Here is a 25,163-nt window from a genome sequence, read left to right as displayed (position 1 = left end):
GTAAAGAAGATTGGAAAAAATACACATGAACTGTGGCATGGTGACTTTTTTTTTCTTCTTGGTCATCTTCCAAATTTCCAACCATGAGAATGTATTACTTTTGTAAGCAAAAAAGAAAATGCCATTCAAATTTTTAATTCAGGGAAATTGCTAGCATTTTTGAGTTTTGTCCTAATTTTTATACTATCAATAAGAATTCCATTATACCACTTTCGAATGTTACAGACAAAACTGGTTACTTACTCTGTGTGCATGTGTGTTGGGGAAAGGGGGATAAATGGCAAGTTTAAATTCATCAGTATTCACTGCTTAGATTATTATTAAATTCGCTCATCATCCCTAATCATGAACTGGGCAGGAAGCACTGCCTCTGGGTAGGAGAAAGGGGCTGTAATCACAGGGACCTGAAGATCGGGGGTCCCACGTCTCTGAATCTGCCATCCATTGCCCTGTTTCCTTGGGCAAGTCACTTCCATTTTTGTTTTGGCCTCAGTTCCTCTGTATTTAAAATGAGGGGTTTTATATGATATCACTTGTATGTAGAATCTAAAATACGACACATATGAACTTATCTACAAAACAGAAACAGACTCACAGATATAGACGACAAACTCGTGGTTGCCAAGGGGGAGGTGGGTGGAGGATTAGCAGATGCAAACTATTATATATTGGATGGATAAACAATAAGGTCCTACTGTAGAGCACGGGGAACTATATTCAATATCCTGTGATAAGCTATAACGGAAAAAAATATAAATATATATATGTATAACTGAATCACTTTGCTGTACAGCAGAAATGAACACATCATAAATCAAATATACTTCAATAAAAATACATTAAAAATTAATAAAATGAGGGGTTTTGGAAGGCTGATCTTGAAGCTCCTTCCAACTTTGATATTCCACGATCCTATTCCACAATGGCCAAAATCGGCTACGTAACGTGCAGGGCCCAGTGCGAAATGAAAATGCATGGCCACTTATTAAAAAACTTATTAAGAATTTCAAGGCAGTGACAAGAGAGCGTTCAACCAAGTGCAGGGTCCCACTGAGCACGGGACACACGCCCATCTAGCCCTGCCCTCATCTCTAGCTGTTGCCATCTACCAGCAACCACCCACCGATACAAAAGCAGATTTAAAAGTGTTTGGCAGACCCAGTGTGTACATTTCAATAAGAATTACTCATAATTCTTACTTTCAATAAGAAACACTCACACATGTCAACAAAAATAGTTAACCACACTCAGGTCGGGTGATTAAAAAACGAGTAACAATTGCGTTTTCATACTTGATTACAATCAGTTTCTATTTTAAAGACACGTCTCTAAATATGAAACTGTGCTTGGATTTCAAAGGCAACTCTGAGTTTCCCAAGTCTTAAATTCCACCATGTTGAGCCTTATTTCTGCTACCATCTGTGATGAAGATGAAAGTAAGTCAGTCAGCTCTGGCTACTGAAGCTCAAACCTGAGGATAAGATTCGGTATTTTGCAAAGCGAGAGGCGCCAGCCACACTCACCATCTGCTTCCGGTGCTTGCTGTTTCCTCGGCTACTGTCAATCTGAACCCTGGGACACCAGGGCCATCATGGAGAGGGAAACACGGACCACTTCCTGCCTTCAGACAACAGCAGGAAACCAACACATAAGGTGTCAACTCGCTTCCATGGAGCTCAGCTACACAGAACAGCCAAGGACAAGAGGGATACACAGGTGCCAGCTTCTGAAACACAACCTATTTACTCTCTGTACATTTCTAATGAGTGTGATGATTTCTGGAGTTGAGAAGCAGAGCCAGCTGAGGGTTACAATCAGCCACATTGAAAGCGGGGAGAAATAACAGTGGGCAAGAAATGTAAGAGCAGGAAAAATGACTGAAAAGCAGACAGAAAGATTTTTTTTAAAAAAAGGACTCTGGGGCCATTGAGTGAAGAGCTACAGCATTCTCGATTCCATCAGGAGTCATTAGTGCTTTTAGCAGAACCCAGAATCTAGTGCTTAAAATGATGGTGAGATTTCTTCAAGGAAAGTTTAACACATGCCCAGCATACTCTGCCTCAGAAGGTAGGAAAGTGGGTGATATAATTTAGAAATATTCCTTATGGGTAAAACGTAACTTGAGAAAATTAGGTTTGTCTTATCTCCCAAAGGCTCCAGAGGGCTGGAGTTTTTTTCTGTACACGTGCGACATACACAGTAGATGGGCATGTTCACATTTTTTAGCATTTCTTTTTTACCTACTTTAAAAAATCATTCTTACCACAGGCCTTATATTAGAGTCTAGAATAGGAGTTTGCAAACTTTTTCGGTAAAGGCTCAGATAGTAAAGTCTTCCAGCTCTGCAGGCCATATCGTCTTGGTCACAATGGCTCGGCTATGCTGTTGTAGCTCAAAGCAGCCATGGACAGCCTGTAAGGAACGGGCATGGCTGTGTTCCTAATAAACTCCACTTACAAAAACAGACAGCTGGCCGAATTGGGCCGGTGAGCCATAGTTTACCAACTGTTGGTCTAGAGCAAAGAACATGGGCTCCAGCAGGGTCAGACCTGGATTAGAACCCTGTCTCCACCATTTTGTTACCCAGAGGCTCGTTCTCCCTCTTTCAAATTGTAACATGGGGGACAATAATACCCACTCGGCTGGGTGATTATGAGCATCAAATGGAAAACTTAGTAGAGAATTGATAAAAATTAACTTTCTTCACCCAATAGTTTTTCTTTCCATCTATAGGATACTTTTCTTGGTTCTTTATCCATATGATTCTTTGCAGACAATGGCCTTTCTTGAACATTATCTCATTGCCCCCAACCCCCCTGCCCATATTCCATGAGGCTAACAGACAGACATCATCAACTGATTCACTGATAAGGAAACAAAGACTCATGGCAGTAGATACTGTAGCCAGAGGGATAAAGTATACTCTCAAACCCAGTAACCTCTGGCTTTGGGGCTACTCATACAAACATGGATGCACACGAATTTGTAGACATGCCCACTGAGAAATCTATCCATGTATACGGACGAGGCACCATGGTTAGGGGCATGACATATGAGTTCCGGCTCGGCCACTTACTGGATGTATAACCCCAGGCAAGGCACTCGACCAACTCAGCTTGGGTCTCTTCATTTGTGAAATGGGGTTAATAATAGGATAGGTTCTAGAAGGCTCTACCTTGAAAGGCTAAGCTTAGTGTTCAATATAATGCCTCGCACATATTGTAGTAAGTGCTCCATCAACCTCTGGTGCATGTGGTTGTGAGGATGAAATGAGAACAGTACTCTCAGGCCCAGGGCCTGACATTCAGGGACTGTTCCATCGATGATCATTGCTTTGTTAGTGACAGGCCTACACACACTTACACACACATGCACACACATGCACACAGGGATGTGAGTTCCATGCAGGCAAGAACTATATCTGACACAAAGCATGGGCTCACTGAAGAGCTGTCTGCTTGTTTATGAACAAACACATGCATGTAAACAGATAATTGCAAACAGCTGATAGGTGGGCTGGGCTGGGCTACCCAAGGTCCTCACAACTGTCCATCCACATCCATTCGTCCCCTGGAAGGCGCTGAGGAGTGACCCAGGCGTGGGCTTATGAAATTCTGCTGGCTGCTTGCCAGATTCCAGAACACCACCACCCACATTGCTCAAAGAACCACACCAGTGTAGCCCCCTGAGGTGCTCAGCACAGCTGCGAATCCAGGATCCCAGGACACACCAAGGCTGGGGTTTCCATGGAGAATGTCCCTGCCAAGGAGGAGGGTGAACAAGGAGAAGCAAAATCCTCAACACACAGATGGAACTGAAGCAGCAAAGGAGGCTTGAGGGTGGTCCCTTGAACTGCTGGGATGAGGTTCTGTCTTTGAAGAAAGACAGTGTGTTTATCTGGAAGGAAAAAGCCAACAGATGCCCCACTGTTCTGCATGCAGGGGGTACTTCTGCTCAACCAGGTCCCTGCTGGTCCCCTGGGCGTCTGTGCAGGTGAGGCCACCTCTAAGCCAAGAAGGCAACGGCTCACCTCTGGAGGAGATGCAGCATACAGGGCCATCGTGCTACGGGCTGCCTGGTTCCCAGGCAGCTGCCTTCACTATGCCAAGGAAAGCCCTTGGAGCTTGGCCTTCCTTATCTGAACTAGGGTGGAGGCTGTGTCCTCTTAGCGTTACATAAACTAACAGCCTGGCTCCTTGGCCCTGAATCAGAATGAGCCAATGTCTGCCTCTGTCCATGCAAAACCAAATCCTCAGTAAGTCAGTGGAAATAGTACATGGAGGGCCAGATGTAGCCTTTGGCTGGAAGAACTCAGTTTGCTTAACTGACGCATCTGCTCTTCATTAAATGCTGTTTTTGAGTTGGTTGTGGTTATGCTGTTGTTTAAAGCTGGTGGTGGGGATTAAACCACCCTTTTGGAAAGAAGAAATATGTGTGTGTGTGTGTGTGTGAGTGTGTGTATCTATGTATGTGGGTAGATAGGTAGATAGCTATACAGGCAGACATACATACACACACACACTGTAGATGTTAACATCCCCAATGGGCTTACTGAGGATCCATGAGCTGAAATGCTAATAAGTAACACAGCCAAGATTCAAACCCAGATATGATGATTCCACCATCCAGTTTTCCCCCCACCACGTTGTGACGTAAGGGCTAAAATTAATAATATGCACTGCTGTGATATCTGGGGAAAACCTGGAGGGACTCAAAGGTCCTGAACGTAATTCCCCCTCTACTCTGCTCCCCGGGATAAGGTCCCCTAGCCAAAGGACCCTCCCTTTTACAGGCACCAGGCGCAATTCCTGCTCATCCCTGTTTCAGTTCCCTGCCAGTCCTCGGAATTATTCAAAGAAGGTAACCACGTCCTCTTGTGGGAACCAGTGGTCCCCTCATCCTCTTGATACTACACAGTCAGCCTCCCGGGGGCCCTGGATGGTCACTCTGTCCCTGAGTGCAAGTCCCTGCATGGCTCTTCATGGCATGTGACATCCTCCTCCCTGGGGCTGTATCTGGGACTAAAAAATTGCTGCCCATCTCACCTGTTGGCACTGGGTGTCGTGCATTCAGCCATCCCCAGGAGCCTGGGTGGGAACCCCAGCCTCGCACGCTGCCTCGCTTTCCTGAGAGATGGAGGCTTGTTAAGACACTGAGAGAATATATTGTTGCCAAGTCCCCCTCAAGAGGTCATCTGGCAAAGTGCCTCCTCGCAGGTGCCGAGGGCTCTGGCATTCAGATAACCGGGTCTCGATTCATCCCCAGACTGGGCACTGACAGCATCCAGCAGTCCTACTTCTTTCAACATTCCATTGTCACCCTACCACGTGTCCACAGGCAGGACACCTGAATTCTGCAACCCGTACCTTTCTTAATGGAGCTTGGGCAGGAGCCACAGAGAAAGCGTGAGCAATTGATAACAAGTGGTGTGCCCTGTACCTGGTGAGAGGTGACAGTAGATGCAATTAGAGGCAAAGCCCTGATTAAGTGAACTCAACTAACCAGAACCATCAATTAACTGAAATCTTTTTGCTTCCTCTCAGGAGACCCCGAGCTTAGGAACTGAGAACATTACAATTTAAAAAGAAAAATTGGAGAATTCCCTGGTGGTCCAGTGGTTAGGACCCAGCGCTCTCACTGCTGGGACCCTAGGTTCGATCCCTGGTCGGGGAACTAAGACCCCACAAGCCATGTGGCCAAAAAAAAATTTTTTTTTAACTCTAGAAAAGTAAAAAGAAAAATTGTTTTCTAAGGTTTGGCTCTGATCCAGCCCAATTTCCTTCATCATTGTGTGAACCATGAATGTAACTTCATGGTTACATTTCTAGTAGCCAGTTTAAAAAAAATTTTTCTAGTAGCCAGTTTAAAAAAAAAAGAAAAAGAAATGAGAGAGATTGATTTGAATCATCTATTTTATTTAACCTAATGTATCCAAAATATTATAATTTCATCATGTAATCAAGATGAAAAAGTATCGATGTGATACTTTGGTACTCGTTCTGCTAGAGCACAACTCAACTTGAACCAGCCTCATTTCAAGTGCTCAGCAACCCCCATGCTGGTGGCCACCGTCCGACACAGGGCAGCTCTTGAGCAGACGTCTGAACTGACTGTTGAGAGCGCTGGTTCTGGGTGTTTACAACTAATTGATCGTCAATCAACAACTGCTTACGTGTCTCTTCCCAACTGGTGCATCATAACGGACAAGTTGAATTTGGGCTCTAGTGGGTCTATTAGTACCTGGAGAAGGGGCTGCCAGGGCCTTTCCCAGCAGAAAGGTGGCTGCAGTAGGCGCTGCCGACCATGGCCTCCACCAAACCACCTGCCTCTTTCTCAGACTCAGACTATGACAGTGTTTGCCCCATCTTTCACTTTAAATGAACTCACACTTTATAGCCAAAAAAAGTAAATCCTTCTCTAAAAAGACCTTTTTCCTACTGACCACCCAGGAATGTGTAGAGTTTGATGATGCTTACAAAGACTTTCCCCAAAGGAGCCTGCAGTCTAGCAGGGGCAGTGACAAATCACACGTGAAAAAAAGATCAATTAATTATGGGTCCAATAAAAACTGGCTGCTGGCTACCTGGAACGAGGGTTGGATGACATATAAGACAGGTACCATGATGAGAAAACTGAGATCAGAAACATGAATGAATTACCCGCCGCTGCACTGGGAATTTCAGGAGGAAGAAGACAGCAAGAAACAGTCACCCCTTCCAAATTTTAATCATTCATCTGCTAACTTTTCCGATTTTGACCTATCCATGTAGCATCTGCTGTTTTCTTTATTTACCAATGCTCTTCACATCAGCCCATCTATCTTTTTCTTTAATGAACTAATTTAAAAAGCAAATATTACCCACAAACTGGAGGAAACACTAGCATAATTTTTGCCATAAATAGAATGTAACTAGAAATTTAAACAGATAGCAATTAATTTCCTTAAAGTTTGTCCATGCACTGCTGGGAACCATCTCGTGCTCTGCCAGTTCATGCGGCACTCTGGAAAAGGCTGCCATCAGAAGTCGAGACCTGGCTTTGCCTGGCTGGCTGGGAAGACTTTGTGTAGGAGGAGGGGGAGGAAAGGCACCCCAGGCGGGGAGCACAGCATGGAGAAAGGTGCAGAGGTGGACACGGATGGAGTGTGGAGGCATGTAATGTGGAGAGGAAATTGACACCTGTGTAATTAAATCACTACAAACAGGTCCAGTTACCCGCAATGCATTTAGCACACCGGGAATATGGACTGACATACTTTGGAAATACTTTAAAAGCAAGGGTTGAAACAACAGTGTTCTCATAACTCCCAGTTAACCAGAAAACAATTAACCTAAGCCCCCGCTGCCACTCCCCCGTGTTTCCCAAAACTGTCATTAGATTGGACTTTTCTGGCAGGGAAAAAAATCCTGTTTTCTGGAGGATGGTGAATTCTGAATGCAGATGTCCAAGGTCGGGGTGGGGGGGATAGGAATGGAGAAAAAGGCGGGGGTAGTCAAAGGCCAATGAGACGATGTTGACACTGGAATCCCATTCCTCACGTGTGTGTGTGTGTGTGTGTGAATTCTCCCAGGGTTCCTCCAGGCCATCAAAGACACTCATATCTTGTAAAAGGTCAACTTCTAAATTGGTCACAGAAAGTCCAGCCAGGCTGAATGCCATGGGGAAGAGCCAGCCTGACCTTTGATCCAGCTGAGCTGACATCCCCCAAACTTGGGGGCTTTTGCACGTGTGTCAGATCAGCACCCCGCTCCCTGCCAGTGGCTGCCTCCTCAGGGCCTGGAGACCTTGACAGTGACAAGCAGTCCCAGAGAAGATGCTCGCCTGCCCACTCGGATGAAGTGCAGTGAGGCTTTCCTGCCTGCCCAAGCCACAGACGAGGCTTTAAAAAGCCCTTGGAAAAGAAATTCATATATTCCACGATAGGATATTCGTTAGATGCTATCATGGCATTTTATAAGGTCATATATAACGCCAGCTGGAGCTGTAAAACATTTATTATTCAGCCGCAGAAAGGCATATAAATCCCTGCGAAGTGCAGGTTTTGGTTTCGTTCTTACTACCCTTTGCCTGGGTTCATTCCTGGGAGATAGTGGCCTGTATTAAACTTGCAGCACTGCAATGCCACCCCAAATAGGTCCTAGGTGCAAGATTCCATATTGCTAAGTCCAGAGAGGACCTCCTTCCAAGGCTTGGGCTTCTGGGCAAACAGGCATAGGAGGCTCCTGAAGGGCTTTTCCACTCCACTTGCTCCTCGACAGCCCCACGAGATTTTGCACAAACTCCCGTCTCCAAAGAAGATTTCATCTTCCCTCCAAATTGGTCCTTTATTTACACATCCTTACCTCAATTTTTTCTGTGCCCTCCCTATCCCGTGCTCCCCTCAACTGCTTGCCAAAATCCTGCCCTGTCCACTCTACATATTAATGGCCCTTAGATCTGTCCCCTCCTCTCCTTTCCCACTGTCCCTGCCCCGTTCGTGCCTTCATCATAGCTCTTCTGGACTGAATGCCCCTTTTCTGGTCCCCCTGCCTCCAGGCTCACCTTTCCAATCTATTCCCCAAGCAGCAGCCAGAGTGATCTTCTCACACTGGTCTTGGACCATGTCACTCTCCTGCTCAAACACCTTCAATGGCTCCCCATTGCCTACCTGATAAATCTCAAGCTCCCTGAATGGTCTACATCATCCGGGCCTGTTCTCATCTCATCAGGCCCATCTCTTGCCATTCTCTGCTCCTCTCCTTGTTCACCATTAATATCATATTTCTTGTAATTTCCTGATCGAACCCATCATTTCAACTCTGTTCTCTCTGTTGGCAATGGCCTGTACATCCCCTCATCCCTGCCTCTCCTGGCCTACTCTCACTCACCCTTCAGGACAATGGTGTGGGCAACGGCTCCTCCAGGGAGCCTTCCAGGAGTGTTCTGGGTTGTACTGGGTGCTCCTACATTATTATAGACCTGACAGCACTCCACAGGAAGAAATATCAAAAGTCCATTTATCTTACAACAATTTCAATTATAAATGCTCAGGAAAAACACAAAAGGGCAGAGACAGAGAGACAGCAAGACAACTCATTTAAATAATACAGGTGATCCTGTCCACCACTGCGCTCAGTGAAATGAGTATACACCACCTGGCAATGATTTGTCTCTCCATCTAACCCAGGGGTCCTTGTCCATGGACTTGGGGGTCTGTGGAGAGAATTCCGGGCGTCTTGAATGTGTACGTATTTATTTTCATAATTATTTTCACTAAATCTAACTGAAATTTAGCATGTCCTTCAGTTATGAATGTAGGCACCAGGCTGCAGAGGTATTAGCAAGACCTGAGACTCTGACACCAATATAAATTACAGATATTTTCATATCACATTGCTTTGGTACCAGATGTCTCAAAATATTATTCACACTTGTCACTACTTCAAAATTACCATAGTTATTAGACCTGCCACCAAATCTAGTTACTTAATGTATTAATAAAGATGCAAATGCATTATTTCTCAATGTATTTGTTATTTTTATATATATTTTGATAGCTGTATTTCAATATAACTGCTTTCCTTTGTAATCTTATGCATTTTTTTTTTGCATTTAAAAAGATTATTCAGGGGAGGGGGCCATAGGTTTTTGCCAGATGCCAGAGGAGTCCACGACACAAAAGGTTTAAACGCCCTGCTCTGGATGTGAGCTCCCTGGGTGCAGGGCACTGGGTCCATCATCTTCCAATCCCAGGTACCTGAAGCAGTGGTCAGTGTATAGCAGGGATTTTTTAATATGAACTGAGATCTTATATCTATTAATCTATCCTGCCCACTTTCCTTTCTCTTCCTTCCCCTCCTTCCATCCTTCCTTCTTTCCATCTGTCCCTCCGTCATCTTCCATTCGTCTCTCCAGCTACCTGATCCAAGCCACAGTTCTAACTACTGACATCTCTGCAGTCAGCCCCCAGATCCAGTTCCAGGAGGAGATGTGTTCCGGGGGGGAGAAAGGTGACCCCGGTCTCTTGTGTGGCCTTGGGCAGGGCGTGCCTGGCTCAGAGCTGTGTCTCCAGCTCTCACCCCACGGGCTGGGGCCCCAGGCCCACGTGTGGCCACATGCCAGGTCCAGTCCATTTATTCCCTAAAGCCAGGGAATGCTTTGGCTTGTTTTCCAAATATCAGGACAAATCTTAAAGTGGGGGATCATGGCCATTACCAAATCCACTGATCTGTCTGGCACGGCGGGTAAGAGTTCTGCCCAGGTCCAATGCAGGCACACCTCGGAGATGTCGTGGGTTTGATTCTAGACCACACGGTAAAGCAAGTATTACAGTAAAACGTGTCACACAAATTTTTGGTTTCCCAGTGCATATAAAAGTTGTTTGCACCATACTGTGGTCTATTAAGTGTACAATAACGTTATGTCTAAAAAAACAATGTACCTATCTTAATTTGAATTTTTTTATTGCTAAAATATGCCCAAACAATTACAATAGTAACATCAAAGATCATGGATTGCAGCTCACCATAACAAATGAAAATTTTGAAATATGGTGAGAATTACCAAAATATGACACAGACGTGAAGTGAGCAAACACTCACTTGGGGGAAAAACGACCCCAACAGATTTGCTCAAGGCAGGTTGCCACAAGCCTTCAATTTGTTAAAAAAAAAAAAAAAAAAAAGAAAAGCAGAAAAAACCCCCACAGTATCTTCAAAGTGCAATAAAACGAGGTCTGCAAGCTCCCCACGTACACTCCACATGACACACGACCTCCGAGGACTTATTTAACTCCTCCCTGAGCCTCATTTTCATTATCTGAGAGGGAGGACATAACCACAGCTCCTTCACAGCGTTTATGGCGCATGATCACATGAGTTAGCACACGTGTAGCACTCAGCACCGTGCTGGCACAGCAAGCGCCCGGCAAGTCTCGGGTATCACCCGGCACATCTCAAGGAGGCCAAGGATGAGAGCGCTGCCTCTGGCACCCAGGAAAACAGAGCGAAGGGATTCATCAACAGATACGACTTTTTAAAAATGCTCCAACCCACTCATATCTAAAATGCAAATCAAGACAGTAAGTACTGTTTTTACCCATCAGTTTGACACAGATTATACAGGTTGATAATCCCCAGTGCTTTTGAGAGAGGAAACAGGAAATCACTTCGATAGGTGATTTGAAGAAACCTCTGTATAGGACAGATCCACTATGCCTGCCAAAACCTAAAATGCACATACCCTTTGAGCCAGCCGTCCCAGATCTAGGCATTCACCCTACAGACGTACACGCTCGACTGTGAAAAGTTATGTGTACAAGAATGTCAGCATTAAGACAGGAAAAAAAAAGGGAGAGAGAAACAATCTAAATGCCCACCAACAAGAAATCAGTTAAACAGATGATGGGATATTTAATTCATTCCATTAATATTTATTGAACAGTTACTACATACCAGACACCATGCTGGGTGCTGGGAATACTTGGAGAAAATGGAAGGCAGTTAAAAACGATGAAGAAGAGTGATGGGTGCTGATATAAATTGACGTCTAAGATACAGAGAGAGGAACAGCAAGTTATTATAAAATATGTTTCTTCAGATTCAGTTTCAAGGAAACAAAATCCCTGCCTATGTACCCTTCCCCACACCCACCCCCACATTAACATGCAAAGGAAAAACCTGGAAGGAGAAATAAGAAAACTGTTAATAGTGGTTACCTCTGAACACTGGAAAAAGGGGTATAAGATTTACCTTTCACTTGATACTCTTCTGTATTATTTGATTTTATTTATTTGTTATTGTGTGCCTGTATTGCTTTATACGCGTTCAACCCACAGTCAGTCCAGTTGGCTCTATTCTCAGAAGTGTCCAGAATCAAACCACTTCTCTCGGCATCCACTGTGAACATGCTGGTCCCAACCACCACTGCATTGCCCTGGATATTGCAAAGCCTCCTCCCTCGCCCGTCTTCCTGTGCCTGCCCTTGACTAACAACCGTGCATTTTCACCAGGGCAGCAACCAATCCCATTTTCAAAAGTCAGGCCATGTCGCTCCTCTGCTCAAATTCCTCCAGAGGCTTCCCAGCATGGAGTGTAAGCAAAGTCCTTTCTAGGTTCAATAAGATCCTAACACTCTGGCCCCACCTCCACCCCTCTTTCCCTTGCTCACTCTTGCTTTAGCCACACTGGCTTCTACGGTGCAAAAACCATGCCAAGCGAAACCTACCTCAGGGCCTTTGCACTGGCTGCTCTCTGTTCCTCGCCCACCCATACTCTTTAAGACTCTGCTCAAACGCTGCCTCATTTCCAGGAGGCCCTCCCCAGCCCTACCACAGTCAAAGGGCAATCCCTCCTCGACTGACCTGGCCTGGCCCACCCCTCCCCTGCCTCACTTTCCTCCTTAGCACTTGTCACCATTTGACATAACACTGAAACACACATCTCTCGTTTACCATCTGTCTAGAATGAGGGCGCATGAGAGCAGGGACTCCTGTCTTGTTTGCTCCTGTATCTCCAGCCCCTAAAACAGTGTCTGGCACAGAGTAGGCACTCAATAAATATTCAATGAATAAACTAATCAATAATATAATATTAACCGGGGAATACAATATACTACTGATCATAGCAACGATGAAAAACAAATCCAGAAAAAGATCTTAAGTCCCAAAAGGAAAGCCTAAAAATAAATAAATGAATAAAAATTAAAAACAAACATGTTTCTAGCCATAGAGAACAGGGTGGAGAAACGCTCAAGGGCAAACTAACACGTAAACAAGTAACCTCCGGCGCGGCACACAGCAGCCTGGTTGTTCTAAGCTGATGCTCCGCACATAGGACCCTTTCACGGAGTCCAGGAAGTAAAGAGCAGCTTGTATGAATGCGGTACAGTTAGAGTTAGCAACTGGGGAGTAAAACCAGCCGGTTTGAACACGTTACAGAGTCAGTCCCAAAGCCACAGACTATTTCCGGGTGTCAAGCAAGCCCACGCCCTCCTGAGAGCGCCAAACCACAGCGAATCTGCCAACCCCACGCTTGCAGGCTTCAGGAGCCCTGCCTGGAACTTGACCCTCACTCCACCAGGCACCCAGCCTAAAAGCAACTCGGCCAGTGTTCAGAGCTGGGGTTAGGGTCTCCAGCCCCCAGGAGCACACAGGGCCCTTCACCTTTCTGTGCCTCAGAGTTTGCTGGAACATTTGAGTTTTCCTTTGTATCTCATCTCGCCAGCAATGAAAGGCTCGGCATGTGCCGGTTTGTTTAAACTCTCCCTCTCGCCCCACCCATGTAAAGTCACTTGAGAGCAAAGACGTCAAATCCAATGACATTTATAGGAGGTATCCAACCCATGGACTTCACCTAACCCTCCCCAACACCGTTTCATGACATGGTCCCTGCAAACCACACTCAGGCCAGTGGTTCTCAGTTGGGGTCAACTTTGCCCCTAGGGGACATCTGGCTGCGTCTGGAGATATTTTGGGTTGTTGCAACTGGGGAGGGGGCATCACTGGCACGTAGTGGGTAGAGCCCAGGTACGCTGCACAGAACAGCGCCCACAATGAAGTCCAAAATGGCAGGAGTGCCTCGGCTGAGCAAGCTTGGTGGATGAGCAGGGTGAACGACGAGGCTGCCCTGGGGAAGGGAGACCCTGAAGTAATGGGCAGACGGGAGGCAGAAGAATTGACGAGACCCGGCCCACACTCGGCCTGGAGGCTACTGAGATGCTCGACGTCTGGCCGTCTGAGGAAGCTGTGTGGGGCTCTTAACCAGGGGCAGTTCCACTGGCCGGGCTAGTGGGAGAGCCTCATCTCCCCTCCCCTCCCCCCCCTTCCCCTCCCCTCCAGAAGATGCGTTTTCATTAGAAGAACTGTGCCTGTCTCTGCCACTCTGCTGACTACTCGGAGTCCAGGCAGACCTGGGCTTTGCTTATGTGGTGACAACACAGCCTACCCTGTCCCGCGTGAAGGCAAATGTCCCAGCCCACTCACAGGACGCAAGCACCTGGCTCAGCTGCCAAAAACATCCCGGTAATTTAACTAATGCTACTTCCCTCTCTGCAAAGAGGGAAGCAGCCATCCGAATAGAGAAGGAAGAATGTTCCAGAAAAAGGACAAAGCAAATTCCTGCACGGGGAGACAATGGAAGGAGACTGAAGAGCCCTTGCTTCTGGGGTCTGCTCCTGACACAAGAGAGAAAGCGGGGTGGGGTTAGTGTTTATAAGTGACAAGTGGGCGTCATCACCCCAGCCTCTAAAAGTCCAAGGAGGTAGGTGACGTGGTTGCTTTAACCAGTGGGGAAACTGAGTCTCAGGAAGCTGAATACCTTCTCAAAGGTGAAGCATTCAGTAAGTGAAGAGGTTAGGATTCGAACCCAGGACACTGGGCTCCATCCAAAGGGGGCAGCTGGTCCTTGCCACTAGCTGACATCTAAAGGCTCAATGTAGTTTTACCTTCCAATTTTTCAAAAATCTTTCAAACCCCCTCCCTGCCCCCCAAAACCCCGTGGGCCAGTTGGAGATGCCACCAGGAGGCCTGTGTACGACTCTGGGTCTAGGATGATGCCATGAGAAAGTTACCTCCTGCCACCCCATAACCGGTGCCGGTTATAATTGGGGCAGGGAGCTTGTGGCAAAGAAGTCGCTTTAGGGCCCTCGTATAGCTGGAGTTTCTTTCTTCTAGCATTGAGCTGGCTGGGCTCTTTCTTCTCAAGACGATAAAACTGTCCCACTGTCCTCAGCCCCACCCATCTGGTACCACAGCTAACTTGAGTTTTCCATCCAGTCCCCTTCCTTTCATTGGAAAAATAAGTGCTGTAGTTCCCAGAAGAAAATCAGAAGAGGTTATTATTATTAATAAGATGTTCCTTTTCAGAAAGGCACTTGAACCCAGGAGGGAGGGTTGCATTGAGGTTGGAGCTGGGACCCCACCCCTCCAACCTGCTGGGAGAGGACAGCCCAGTTCCCCAGCCAGAACCACTTGGACTGGAGAAATGGCCACGTGCTGGCCCTCCCAGGGCCTCTCAGAGGCAGAGGCGAGGTGGTGGCACTTTTGAGAAATCAGTTTCAAATGCTAAGACAGTTATATTTCCTGGAGGTGTGACAGAGAATGAGAAAAGGAGAGTTTGCAAAGGCCTTCCCTGCTGGCAGAAATAGTCTGTTTTCTCTGTCTGCCTGTCTGCTCTGGGGTTACCGGGAGGAGCTGAAGTCCTGCCCTCCCCGCCTTGTCAGCCTAGACCTTGGTCCCTCCCGGGTGAAGGAGTCCTTCACTGCCTCAGAGCCAAGACAGACAGAAGGGTGTGAGTGACAAGACTCAGAGCAAACCGGCCCCTGCCTGGGGCATCTTTCTCACGCATGTGGGTCCTCTCGTGCTTTACTTAGCACAGTGGTATTGAGAATGTTTGCTTCTCGATTTGGTTTTAGGGGGAGGTTGTCACAAATAGAATGACAGCTCTGATCCTCTGCCCAGAAAAATGCTCAGATACCCACAACTGGGCATTCAGTTTCAAAAGAATCACTGCTCCCTCCCATCCCTTCTGGGACCATCCCTTGGTTTGAAGACCCCCCACTTTATCACAACAGGACAGGAAACGACAGTGATTCACCCTGGGAAAACCCACTGGCAGTGCTATGGGAAGAAGGGGCTGGAGGCTCCGTGTCCAGGCCCCGAGGAAACAGAGGCCACTCTCCTAGGGGAAGCTGAGGACACTTTACCAAGAGACACTTTCTAAGGGGGACCGACAAAGCAGCTCCGGCCACAGCGGGAAGCTGTCACCACCTGATCCGAGTGATCAGGTCCTGGAGAGAGCAGTTGTAGCTGTGGGACAGGGCAGCCCTACAGGAGCTGTGGCCCTCCCAGGCAACTCAGCCGACCCACAGAAAATGACCCCATCCCACTGTCCCCACCTCCTCCCATCTCCTGCCAGTGCCTCCCCTGGACCGAAGCAATGAGAAGTACATGCTGATGAAATCCATCGAGGTCAGCCTCTGGGGGCTGAGGGAAGGGAGGATGGGTGGAGAGTGGATCTGAGGAGGGTGGGGACAGAATACAGCCAACACGCTTCATCTCAGCTGAGACCTAACATCCGAGGTGGCATCAGCAAGAGGGTGTGTGAGGGAGACGTGGGGCTGTTGACCCTCCACACGGAGCCTGAACTTCCCGTGGCCAGGAACCACGTGTGGCTTATCTGACTGGCAATGGTGAAGTGTCACCTGAATCCGGGTCTGCCACTAACGTGCTGGGTGACCATGAAAGCTATGGAGCCACTCTGGGTTTTTCCACATATAAAGCACAAAGGTGAGCCCTGAGGGGCAGGGGGCATAGCAAACGCTGCAGGAGACAGAAGTCTGGCTTCGGTCCTCCCTCTGCCATTCAGGAGGGCTGTGGCCTTGAACCAAGTACTTAACCTGTCAATGTCTCCGTGTCTTCACTTGCAAAGGAGGGGAACGCGAGCCCCTTCCCCAGGTGCTGCCATCACGATTAGATGAGATGATACATAAAAAGCACTTAGCAGGGCTTCCCTGGTGGCGCAGTGGTTGAGAGTCCACCTGCCGATGCAGGGGACACGGGTTCGTGCCCCGGTCTGGGAAGATCCCACATGCCGCGGAGCGGATGGGCCCGTGAGCCATGGCCGCTGAGCCTGCGCGTCTGGAGCCTGTGCTCCGCAACGGGAGAGGCCACAACAGTGAGAGGCCCGCGTACCCCCAAAAAAAAAAAAGCGCTTAGCAAAGTCCCCGGTGTGGAGCAAACATGCAGGCGATGTTGCAGAAGCAGCACCCAGATCCTCTCTGGTTCCTAAATCCTCCAGGTCTGGGCTCTGGGTATTGACTTTGATGTCCCTCCTCCACCTGGACCTCTGTCGTGCTATTTTATGTGAAAGAGATTTTCTTGACTGAATTATCTCGACAGCTAGAACCTTCAAACCCAGCCTGAACATTCTTCTCTTTTTAAGCTCCCGGGTTCACACCACCCTGCCCGAAAACCTCACGGAGCAGACACACTAAGCCTCAAAGATCCTGGTCCATGTGCTACGGATGCCAGACAGGAGCAACGCCTGCTCACCCAGACTCCAGCTTGTAATTCGATGCAAATCTGGCGGCACTGCCATGTTGCTCAGCTGGTGGCACTGTGGGCTTCCCCTCAGTGCTGGAAGTTGTGTGGGCGGGTGCTCTTCAAGAAGGTGCATCTGCTGGAAGGGAAACGTGAGTGTCTCCTTCTCACTGTGAGACCACTCTGCTTGCTCTCTGCAGGGGGACCCTCCCGCTGCATGGAACCTCGGCTCCGCACCCGGAATTCACTCCGTACGGACAGATAATTCCAAACCCGTCTGCTGGGGATGGCCAAGGGAGTGATCTCTACCTCTGTCTCTAACTCTACTTATATCTGTAACTATACATACATCTGTAGCTATATCTATATCTAAATCTTATCTATGTCTATATCTACATTTATTGCTACATCATATCTGTATATGTTCTATATCTAATCTATCTCTCTATTCCTAATCTCTATATCTTTCTAATCTATATATAGCATATATATGCTATTTGTATACATTACACATATATGCATTATAATATATGCACTATAATACATATATACATTAGATATAGATTAGACAGATATAGGTTCAGATACAGAGATATAAATTAGATATATTGATATAGAATTATATTTTCTAATGTATAGTGTATAATATATGACATCTAATGTATAATGGATATCATAATGTATATATGTATTATGTGTATACAGTCGTCTCTCAGTATTTCCGGGCGGATTGGTACCAGGACCCCCATAGAGACCAAAATCCATAGATGCTCAAGTCCCTTATATAAAACGGCATAGTATTTGCATATAACCTACACACATCCTCCTGTACACCTTAAATCATCTTTAGATCACTTATAACACCTCATACAATGTAAATGCTACATGAATAGTTGCCAGCAAATGGCAAATTCGAGTTTTGCTTTTTAGAATTTCCTGGAATTTTTTTCCAGATACTTTTGATCCATGGTTGGTTGACTCTGTGGATGGGGAATTCAGAGGGCTGACTGTATACACTGTACATCACATACACATTATGTAATTAAGTTACAGATCTATAACTATGTCTACATCTCTACCTCTTATACCTATCTATCATCTGTATCTATTCTCTGTCTATATTTAATCTATGTCTTAGCAACATAGCAGCGAAGGAGACGGTGCTTCATTTGTAACCTGGCTCTAATCCAGCCTCAACCACTTACTGACTGTATAACTTTTTTTTTTTTTTTTTTTTTTTTTTCGGTATGCAGGCCTCTCACTGTTGTGGCCTCTCCCGTTGCGGAGCACAGGCTCCGGACGCGCAGGCTCAGCGGCCATGGCTCACGGGCCCAGCCGCTCCGCGGCACGTGGGATCCTCCCGGACCGGGGCACAAACCTGTGCCCCCTGCATCGGCTGGCGGACTCTCAACCACTGTGCCACCAGGGAAGCCCTGACTGTATAACTTTTATAGGAAACTCGGTCTCTCTGGGCCTCAGTCGGCTTGTCTGTAAAATGGGGCTAAGATCTGTACCTGCTAGACTGCCAGGTCCAAATCCCGGCTGCTCCACTTGTTAGCTGTTGGACAAGCAGCTTAGTCTTGTTACGCCTCAGTTTCTCATCTGTAAAACAGGGAGGATTTAATACCTCCCATCGAGGGCAGCTGTGAAATCTGAGCGCTTACTTAGAAGAGGGCCCAGCCCATGTTACCAGTGCTTAGTGGCTATTGGCTAAATGTACTGAATTTACAAATACACACACAACGTGCAGTTCTCGGCTCATAGTAAACTTACAGTCAGTGTATGTTGGTCATTACTGACAAGAGCAATAGTTTGAAGTGTCCTCAGTCAACAGCTAAACTCAAACCTTCAATGTCTTGGGAGAAGCCATCTCCCATGGAGAATAGAGGAATAATGACCTCAACACGATCTATTTTTCGAAACGGCGCATGTGGCTACACTTTGGGGAACTTGCCGGCTATTTATGGAACGTTGCATCACTTCGTTTGCCCTGAGTCATACAGACTAGAGAGGCACCGTGGCCATAGGAACGCAAATCCTCCCTGAGAACGTTTCTACCGCCAGGTCCAGCCTCCTTGCCTGGCAAGCCAAGTCCTGGCCCAGGCAGTGGTCCAGCTGGTCACCTCCCTGCCCCACCTCTCCCACCAGGTCTAATTAAAGACCCAGCAAATCAGAGCCAGAGGAAAAGACCGTGGTGGAGGGATTTGCCTTGTCCCCAAATCAGCCTTGTCTGCTCTGGAGAGGTTCTGCTCCCCCAAAGAGGCTGGCGAGAGGAAAGCAGATGGGTTGAGAAGCAATTTGGTCTTAACGTCCTCTCAACAGATGCCGGGCACCATAAGAATTAATGGGCTGGAGACTCAGGTAAGAGCCATTCAGAAGCTCCCTGATCACTCCCCAAACCGCTCCCCACGGAGGAAAAGGTTAATCGAAGCCCAGAGCTGGAGGCGAGGCGAGGAGACAGCAATTGCTTTAATCCCGGGAGTGGGGGAAGAGCTTCAGGAGAAAGAAGTTTGCACGGAAGAGGCTGTGGTCTGCCTCTGAAAGAGGAACTGGGCCTTGAAGCTGAGGTTTTCACAAGTCCTACTCTGTTGGTCCAGAAACCTTAGCCCAACCCTCTCTGAACTCAGCCACATAGATGGGCTTTTTAATTTTTTTATTTAAATGCTGCATTTTTCTCCAAATGCCGTTGGGCCCTAGCATCTCTCAGACATCATGAATCATGACCCTGTGTGCAGTCACTCCCTGGCAACTCAGACCTAGAGGCCCTGCGGGATGGAGGTGTCACGGCCAAGAGCCTGGAGGCGGAGGTGGGAAGGAACAAGTTTCGCCCTTCTACACGGTCACAATTATGTGGCTGGGACTGTCTTTGTAAAATTAGCTGTCCACGTAGCACACGAGGTTACACCACCACTTCTTAGCCTTGGCACTACTGACATCTGGGGCCAGATAATTCTTTCTTGCATGCATGGTAGGGTGTTTTAGCAGCATCCCTAGCCTCTACCCACTAGATGCCAGTAGCACTCCCCAGCCCCCAAGCTGTAACAATCAAAAATGTCTCCAGACGTCACCAAATGTCCCCAGGTGTGAAGGTAGTAAATTTACCCCAAGTTGAGAACCACTGGTTTAGACTCAGCCTTCAGTTCAGCTGAAAGGGAGCCAGCTAATTAGCTAATGATGAATATTAGCTGATTTCTCACATAAGCCCCATTATCACAGCACAACATTGCTCAGGTCAGAAGTTCCCTGTCAAAATGCTCGCCACGGGTGTTAGTTTGACTGGATGGCCCCAAATTTAAGCCCCTTTTCCTCTGTCCCACCCCCTCAGTCCTTGCCCTTCACCCTTGTCTGATAAGGTAATTCCTTCTTCATCCTGACGTTCTAATGACACCAAGGCACCGAAGGAGCTCCAAGGAGCTAAAACTTAATTGATTCTAAGGAGAACCGGCATTATTTTTACAGGAACCCAGATATAATATGCAAAACTCTCAGAACACAATTACTGACATCTCTTTGCCTGGTTAACTCTTTCTACTGTAAGCTCTCAGCTCAGATGTCACCTCCTGAGCTTAAAACTCACCTCCAGAGAGAGACTTCCCTGAACACTCTCCCCCTTGTGGCGCCCAGTCACTCCCACTTACAGACACGCTGGTCTTGTTTTCGTTCACTCATTACTCCCTGAAACCATGGGCATTATCTATTTGCTCTTAAATTCACTGTCTGACTCCCCCAAACAGAATGGGGGCTCCATGGGCAAGGTACCTTCTGTCTTGTTCACAGCTGTACATTTAGCATCAAGGCCTGGCCTCTTCCTGGACCCCAAACTATTTATTAAATAACCAACTGGATGAATGGATGAATTTCTCACGGACTGATTTCCTTCCACCCACTACTCGTTTTCTTCGTGAGTTTTGTTCACAATCTTCAATGACCCCAGCATCATCATTAAATGATGTGAATGTAACTCCCTCCCCTTATACCCCCAGCTGGTTGATCAAAGAAATTCAAGTACCTGGTTGGTTGCTGAAAGCTAAGCAGTCAGGAGTTTTCCCTCCTGATCTTCAGGTCCTGAGAGTTCCTTTATTACACCTCCCAGGGGATCTCACTGTTGGAGCGAGGCCATGAAGTAATTGACAGTGAAGATGTTGGGGGAAGGGGTGGCAGGAAGGGAGACAGAAGCTAAAATTGAATAACGAGAGGCCTTGCCAATTGGAGTGAATTCAGAAATGATAAACCATCGTGGGGATCAATGAGAAAGAGAGAATCAAATAATGAGCATTCATATTTACCTAAACACTACTGATGCACGGGGAGATGTTTCATTTGTGTTGTTTTAAAAATAAATTTTCTATTGGGTCCATTGCTTAAACCCTTTTACCTACCAGCCTTGTGGCAAAACCATCGGTCAAAGAATCACTCACCATGTAAAGCATTATTATCTATTTATTTATATATCCACCCACCTATCATCTATCTATCATCCCTCTACCTACTTATCTAAGTACATCTGCGGATACTTGTACAAAGCACTATCCATCCGTCTATCTATTTATCTATATTGAGCTTGGGGTGCATACGTCAGGCTCGTCCCTCCAGCTTTTCTGAGCATCGGCAAATCTTTCTGGGCAACTTTTTTTTTTCTGGAAAAATAGGAGAGAGGTCGAGAAGGTAGATTCTGATGTCATATGGCCCCAAGTCTGACACTCACCAATGTTAGGTCCTGTGTGACCTTGGGCAAGTTATTTAACCTCTCTGACCCTTAGGGTCCTCATCTGGAAGTCGGGTATCATGAAAAGACCTATGCAATAATGGCATTTGAGGATTCAGTGGGAGAAGCCAGTTCTTGGCAAGTGGTAAATATCAGTAAGAGTGGGGATCATTGACGATGCCGCTAACCAAATTCAAATTCCTTTCAGACACTTTTTTTTTTCATCTCTAGGTCACCTGGTTCCCGGGTAACCACCATCTGGAGACTAGAAAAGTATTCACCACTGCAAGTCAGTGAGTCCTCGGTACCGCCCAGGGGCAACCTGCTGAGGGAAAGCTGACACCAGGGATTTAAACCTTACTCGACTCCCTTATCCTGTTAATCTGGCCGTTAAGCAGAGACAGTCCTGCTGATGCCGACAGATGCGAAGCTGTGCTGTGCCAGTGGCAGAGCATTAGAGGAGGCCTCAGCAGCCCAGCAATCCAACCCCCCCCCCCACCCGCCCCCAGCTCAGAACAGCTGCCCCGGGACAGATGCACTAAGCACTGGGCGGGGCTGATGCAGTGAGTACTGGGGAGAGAGGAAATGCGTGGAGGGAAGGGTCCCTGGCTGGCCCCAATGTCCCTGTGCAGACTGGGCCCTGGGCAAGCACGGACACTGAAGCATGATGTACGGACATGGCTCACAGTGAAATCTCAAATTCAGGCCCACCTGTGGCACTTGTGCTCCAGGATGGAGCAGGTGATGGCTTTCTTGGGAGCAAAGGGCACAGGGGGAGGAAGTGGGAACTGACCCAGGGCTCAGAGTACATCTACCACTCACCTCTGCAAGGCTGGCTCTTCCAAGCTCGGCCACATCTGCCACCTTGCTTGTGCCATATGGGTAATATTTGGGGTGCCATGTCCTGCCAGAGAACCTTTCCCTCTCATCTGACCTGCCTGCAGGCAGGTAAAGAGGATCTCATCCTGAGTCCCATGATGGGCTAAGGCCCAGCACAAAGTCAGATCTGGCCACGGGCTTGTGCCAACAGTTACAAAAAAACAACATCTGCACTTTGGTTGGGTTCTAACGTCCCTTTAACATGGGAAACCAGAACTCGGGGAAAGACAACAGCATCTTACGGCTCCCCAAAGACCGAGCTCCAGAAAGCCGGCCACGTGCCACAGCTGGCTGCGTGTGGACCAGGGCTCAGGTCTCTCAGGCCGATGGATGTGACTCGGGGAGAGGTCACTGTGTAGGTAGGGGTGAGCTGTCACAGCCCAGAGCCAAGGCATGTGACTGTTCTTTCCCATGGAGCTTCTGAAGGGCTGGTGGGGCGAAAGATACAGCAGGGCAAAGGACAGAACCATCCAGGCTGCAGCCACTCCACCTCAGATTTGGCTTCCAGAATTCTGGGTGCAGACTATGTGCCCAGGGGTCTCCCTGAGTCTAGTAACTTTTCCTTCTGGGGAAAGACTGATAAAGAAGAGAAGGGCCAGCATTTCAAAAACCCGCCCTGGATGTTCTCTCAAAATACGTGGGGAGAGACACGTTTCCCAAAGTATGGCACACGTACTTCTGAGAGGACGTTGCAGTGATTTTAGAGGGCACCCAAAGGAGCTTTTCAACTGTATTAATTTAACATTTAATGTTTTGCAACACAATGTAACTGGCACATCGAACTTGTGATTTCACCAATATTATTCTTTGAGATAGCATTTCTCAACCCTGGCCCTATTGCCATCTCAGGCATAGTAATTCTTCCTGTGGGGGATCCTGTGCCTTGTAGGATATTCAGCAGCCTCTCTGGTCTCTACCTATTAGATGCCAGTAGTAAACCCCCCTCCTTCCCAGCCCGCCAAGGTGAGATAACCAAAAATGTCTTCAGACATTGCCACAAGTCCTCTGGGGCTCAAAGATACCCCTGATCGGGAATCATTACCTTAGGGTAAGTCTACTTCTGAAAGTAAAATATGTTCATTTCAGGGAGAATGTGTTTCTAGGTGACTTGGCACAGGTACAATTCACATTTGCCAAACGTGGCCGAGGTGACAGGTGACTGGCCAAAGTCTGCCAAAAACCAGACCAGAGGATGGCCAAACAGAGGCTAAAAACTGGGCTTTTATCCCTCCAAGTCCCCCCGCCACTGCTCCTTCCTGCCAGCTTTGTGTCTGGTCATCCCTGAAGCTGACATAAGTGTGTGTGGGGAGGAGCGGGGGTGGGTAGTGAGAGGCCACAAGAGCCCAAAGAAACCCTGAGAATCCACTGTCCTCCAACGTCCGGCCTTTCTGATGAAGGAAGGAGGGGCAGGGCAGAGATGCCCGCGATGAGGATGAAGAGTAGGGTGCAGCTGGTCCCAGGATGTGCAGGAGTCACCGAGAAGCCTTGAGAAGCTCAGCTACGTTCGCCTGTCTGACACGCCGTTAGCTGTGGGGCGCTGGTGGCATCCACCCTGGCTTCTCTGTTTACTGTCTGACCAGAGCTAAGGAAACCATCCATCCAAAGATACACCCCCTTCAAGTCCCGTCAGAAAAGCACTGTTGTACTGGTTTAAAAAGCTAACATTCTTGTTATACAGCAGAAACTAACACACCACTGTAAAGCAATTATACTCCATAAAGACGTTAAAAAAAAAAAAAGCTAAACACTCACAAGCACTTAGCACATACTGATGACTTCACAGACACCCTGTCCTTTCCTCCTCACCACAGCCCTGCAGGGCAGGCGCTATCGCTGTGGTAATAATATTCCAGATGGGGAGACAGAGGCTGAGCGGTTCAGTGACCCTCAGGTCCAGAAGACACAGCTCTGGGGCTCTACCTGGGTCTGCTGGACTCACAGCTGCCCCGCTGTCCTAGCTCCCCGGAAAGCAGAAAGTAGACAGTAAGGGCCATTCCCTCCTTACAAGGCCCACTGGTCACCTGCCCCCCCCGCACAGAAATGCCACCGTGATTCACATTCCTCAGAATGGCCCATCGCGCAAGCAGACACAAGCACACAACTAGCTGCCCGGGGAGAAAAGTCGCTCCAAACCCAAGGCATGAAAGGGCAGCCATCCCCCACTGCATGCCTCCTCTCTGTCTTCCCTCTCCCCCTGCATTCACCTCCTCGCGACTGCTGGGCGGAAGCAAAGGGCAGAAGAAAACTCAAAAGAAACAGGTCTGGTTCTTCCCACGGTGCTTTCAGAACCTGGGTACATGCATGTGTGCACACACACTCATGAACAATCAGCTGGTGTGTGTACACATGTGGGTGCACGCACATATCCCAACCGGGCAGGAGGATGGCCTTATGTGTCCGTCCAGCCTTCCTGAGTCCTGGAGCCAAGAGGATGCAGGCACGCTCCCTGGAGAGCTGGTCCGGGGACATCAGTGCAGAGAAAGTGACAAACACCACGGGAAGGTACTCACCTGGGCCTCCAGGGTGATCACAGGGCTTGGTTGTGCGGCCTGTGGGAAAAGA

The 25,163-nt window shown here is 47.8% G+C and overlaps 1 protein-coding gene and 1 non-coding gene across 2 annotated transcripts in view; one reads left to right on the top strand and one right to left on the bottom strand.

Annotated features, from left to right (window-relative positions):
* The window catches only part of XYLT1 (xylosyltransferase 1), a 311,724-nt gene that overhangs the window by 199,471 nt on the left and 87,090 nt on the right, over nucleotides 1–25,163 (bottom strand). Inside the window, 1 exon segment of the mRNA XM_032605511.1 lies at nucleotides 25,112–25,150. Within this exon segment, the coding sequence (XP_032461402.1) occupies nucleotides 25,112–25,150 (39 nt within the window).
* TRNAE-CUC lies at nucleotides 5,601–5,673 on the top strand. The gene has a single exon. It is a non-coding gene; the product is annotated as a tRNA-Glu (tRNA).

The sequence above is a fragment of the Phocoena sinus genome, chromosome 15, assembly GCF_008692025.1.
Source record: "Phocoena sinus isolate mPhoSin1 chromosome 15, mPhoSin1.pri, whole genome shotgun sequence".
NCBI classification, from domain to species: Eukaryota; Metazoa; Chordata; class Mammalia; order Artiodactyla; family Phocoenidae; genus Phocoena; species Phocoena sinus.
Note: the sequence above shows the minus strand (reverse complement) of the source record. Positions and strands in the feature narration are given on the sequence as shown.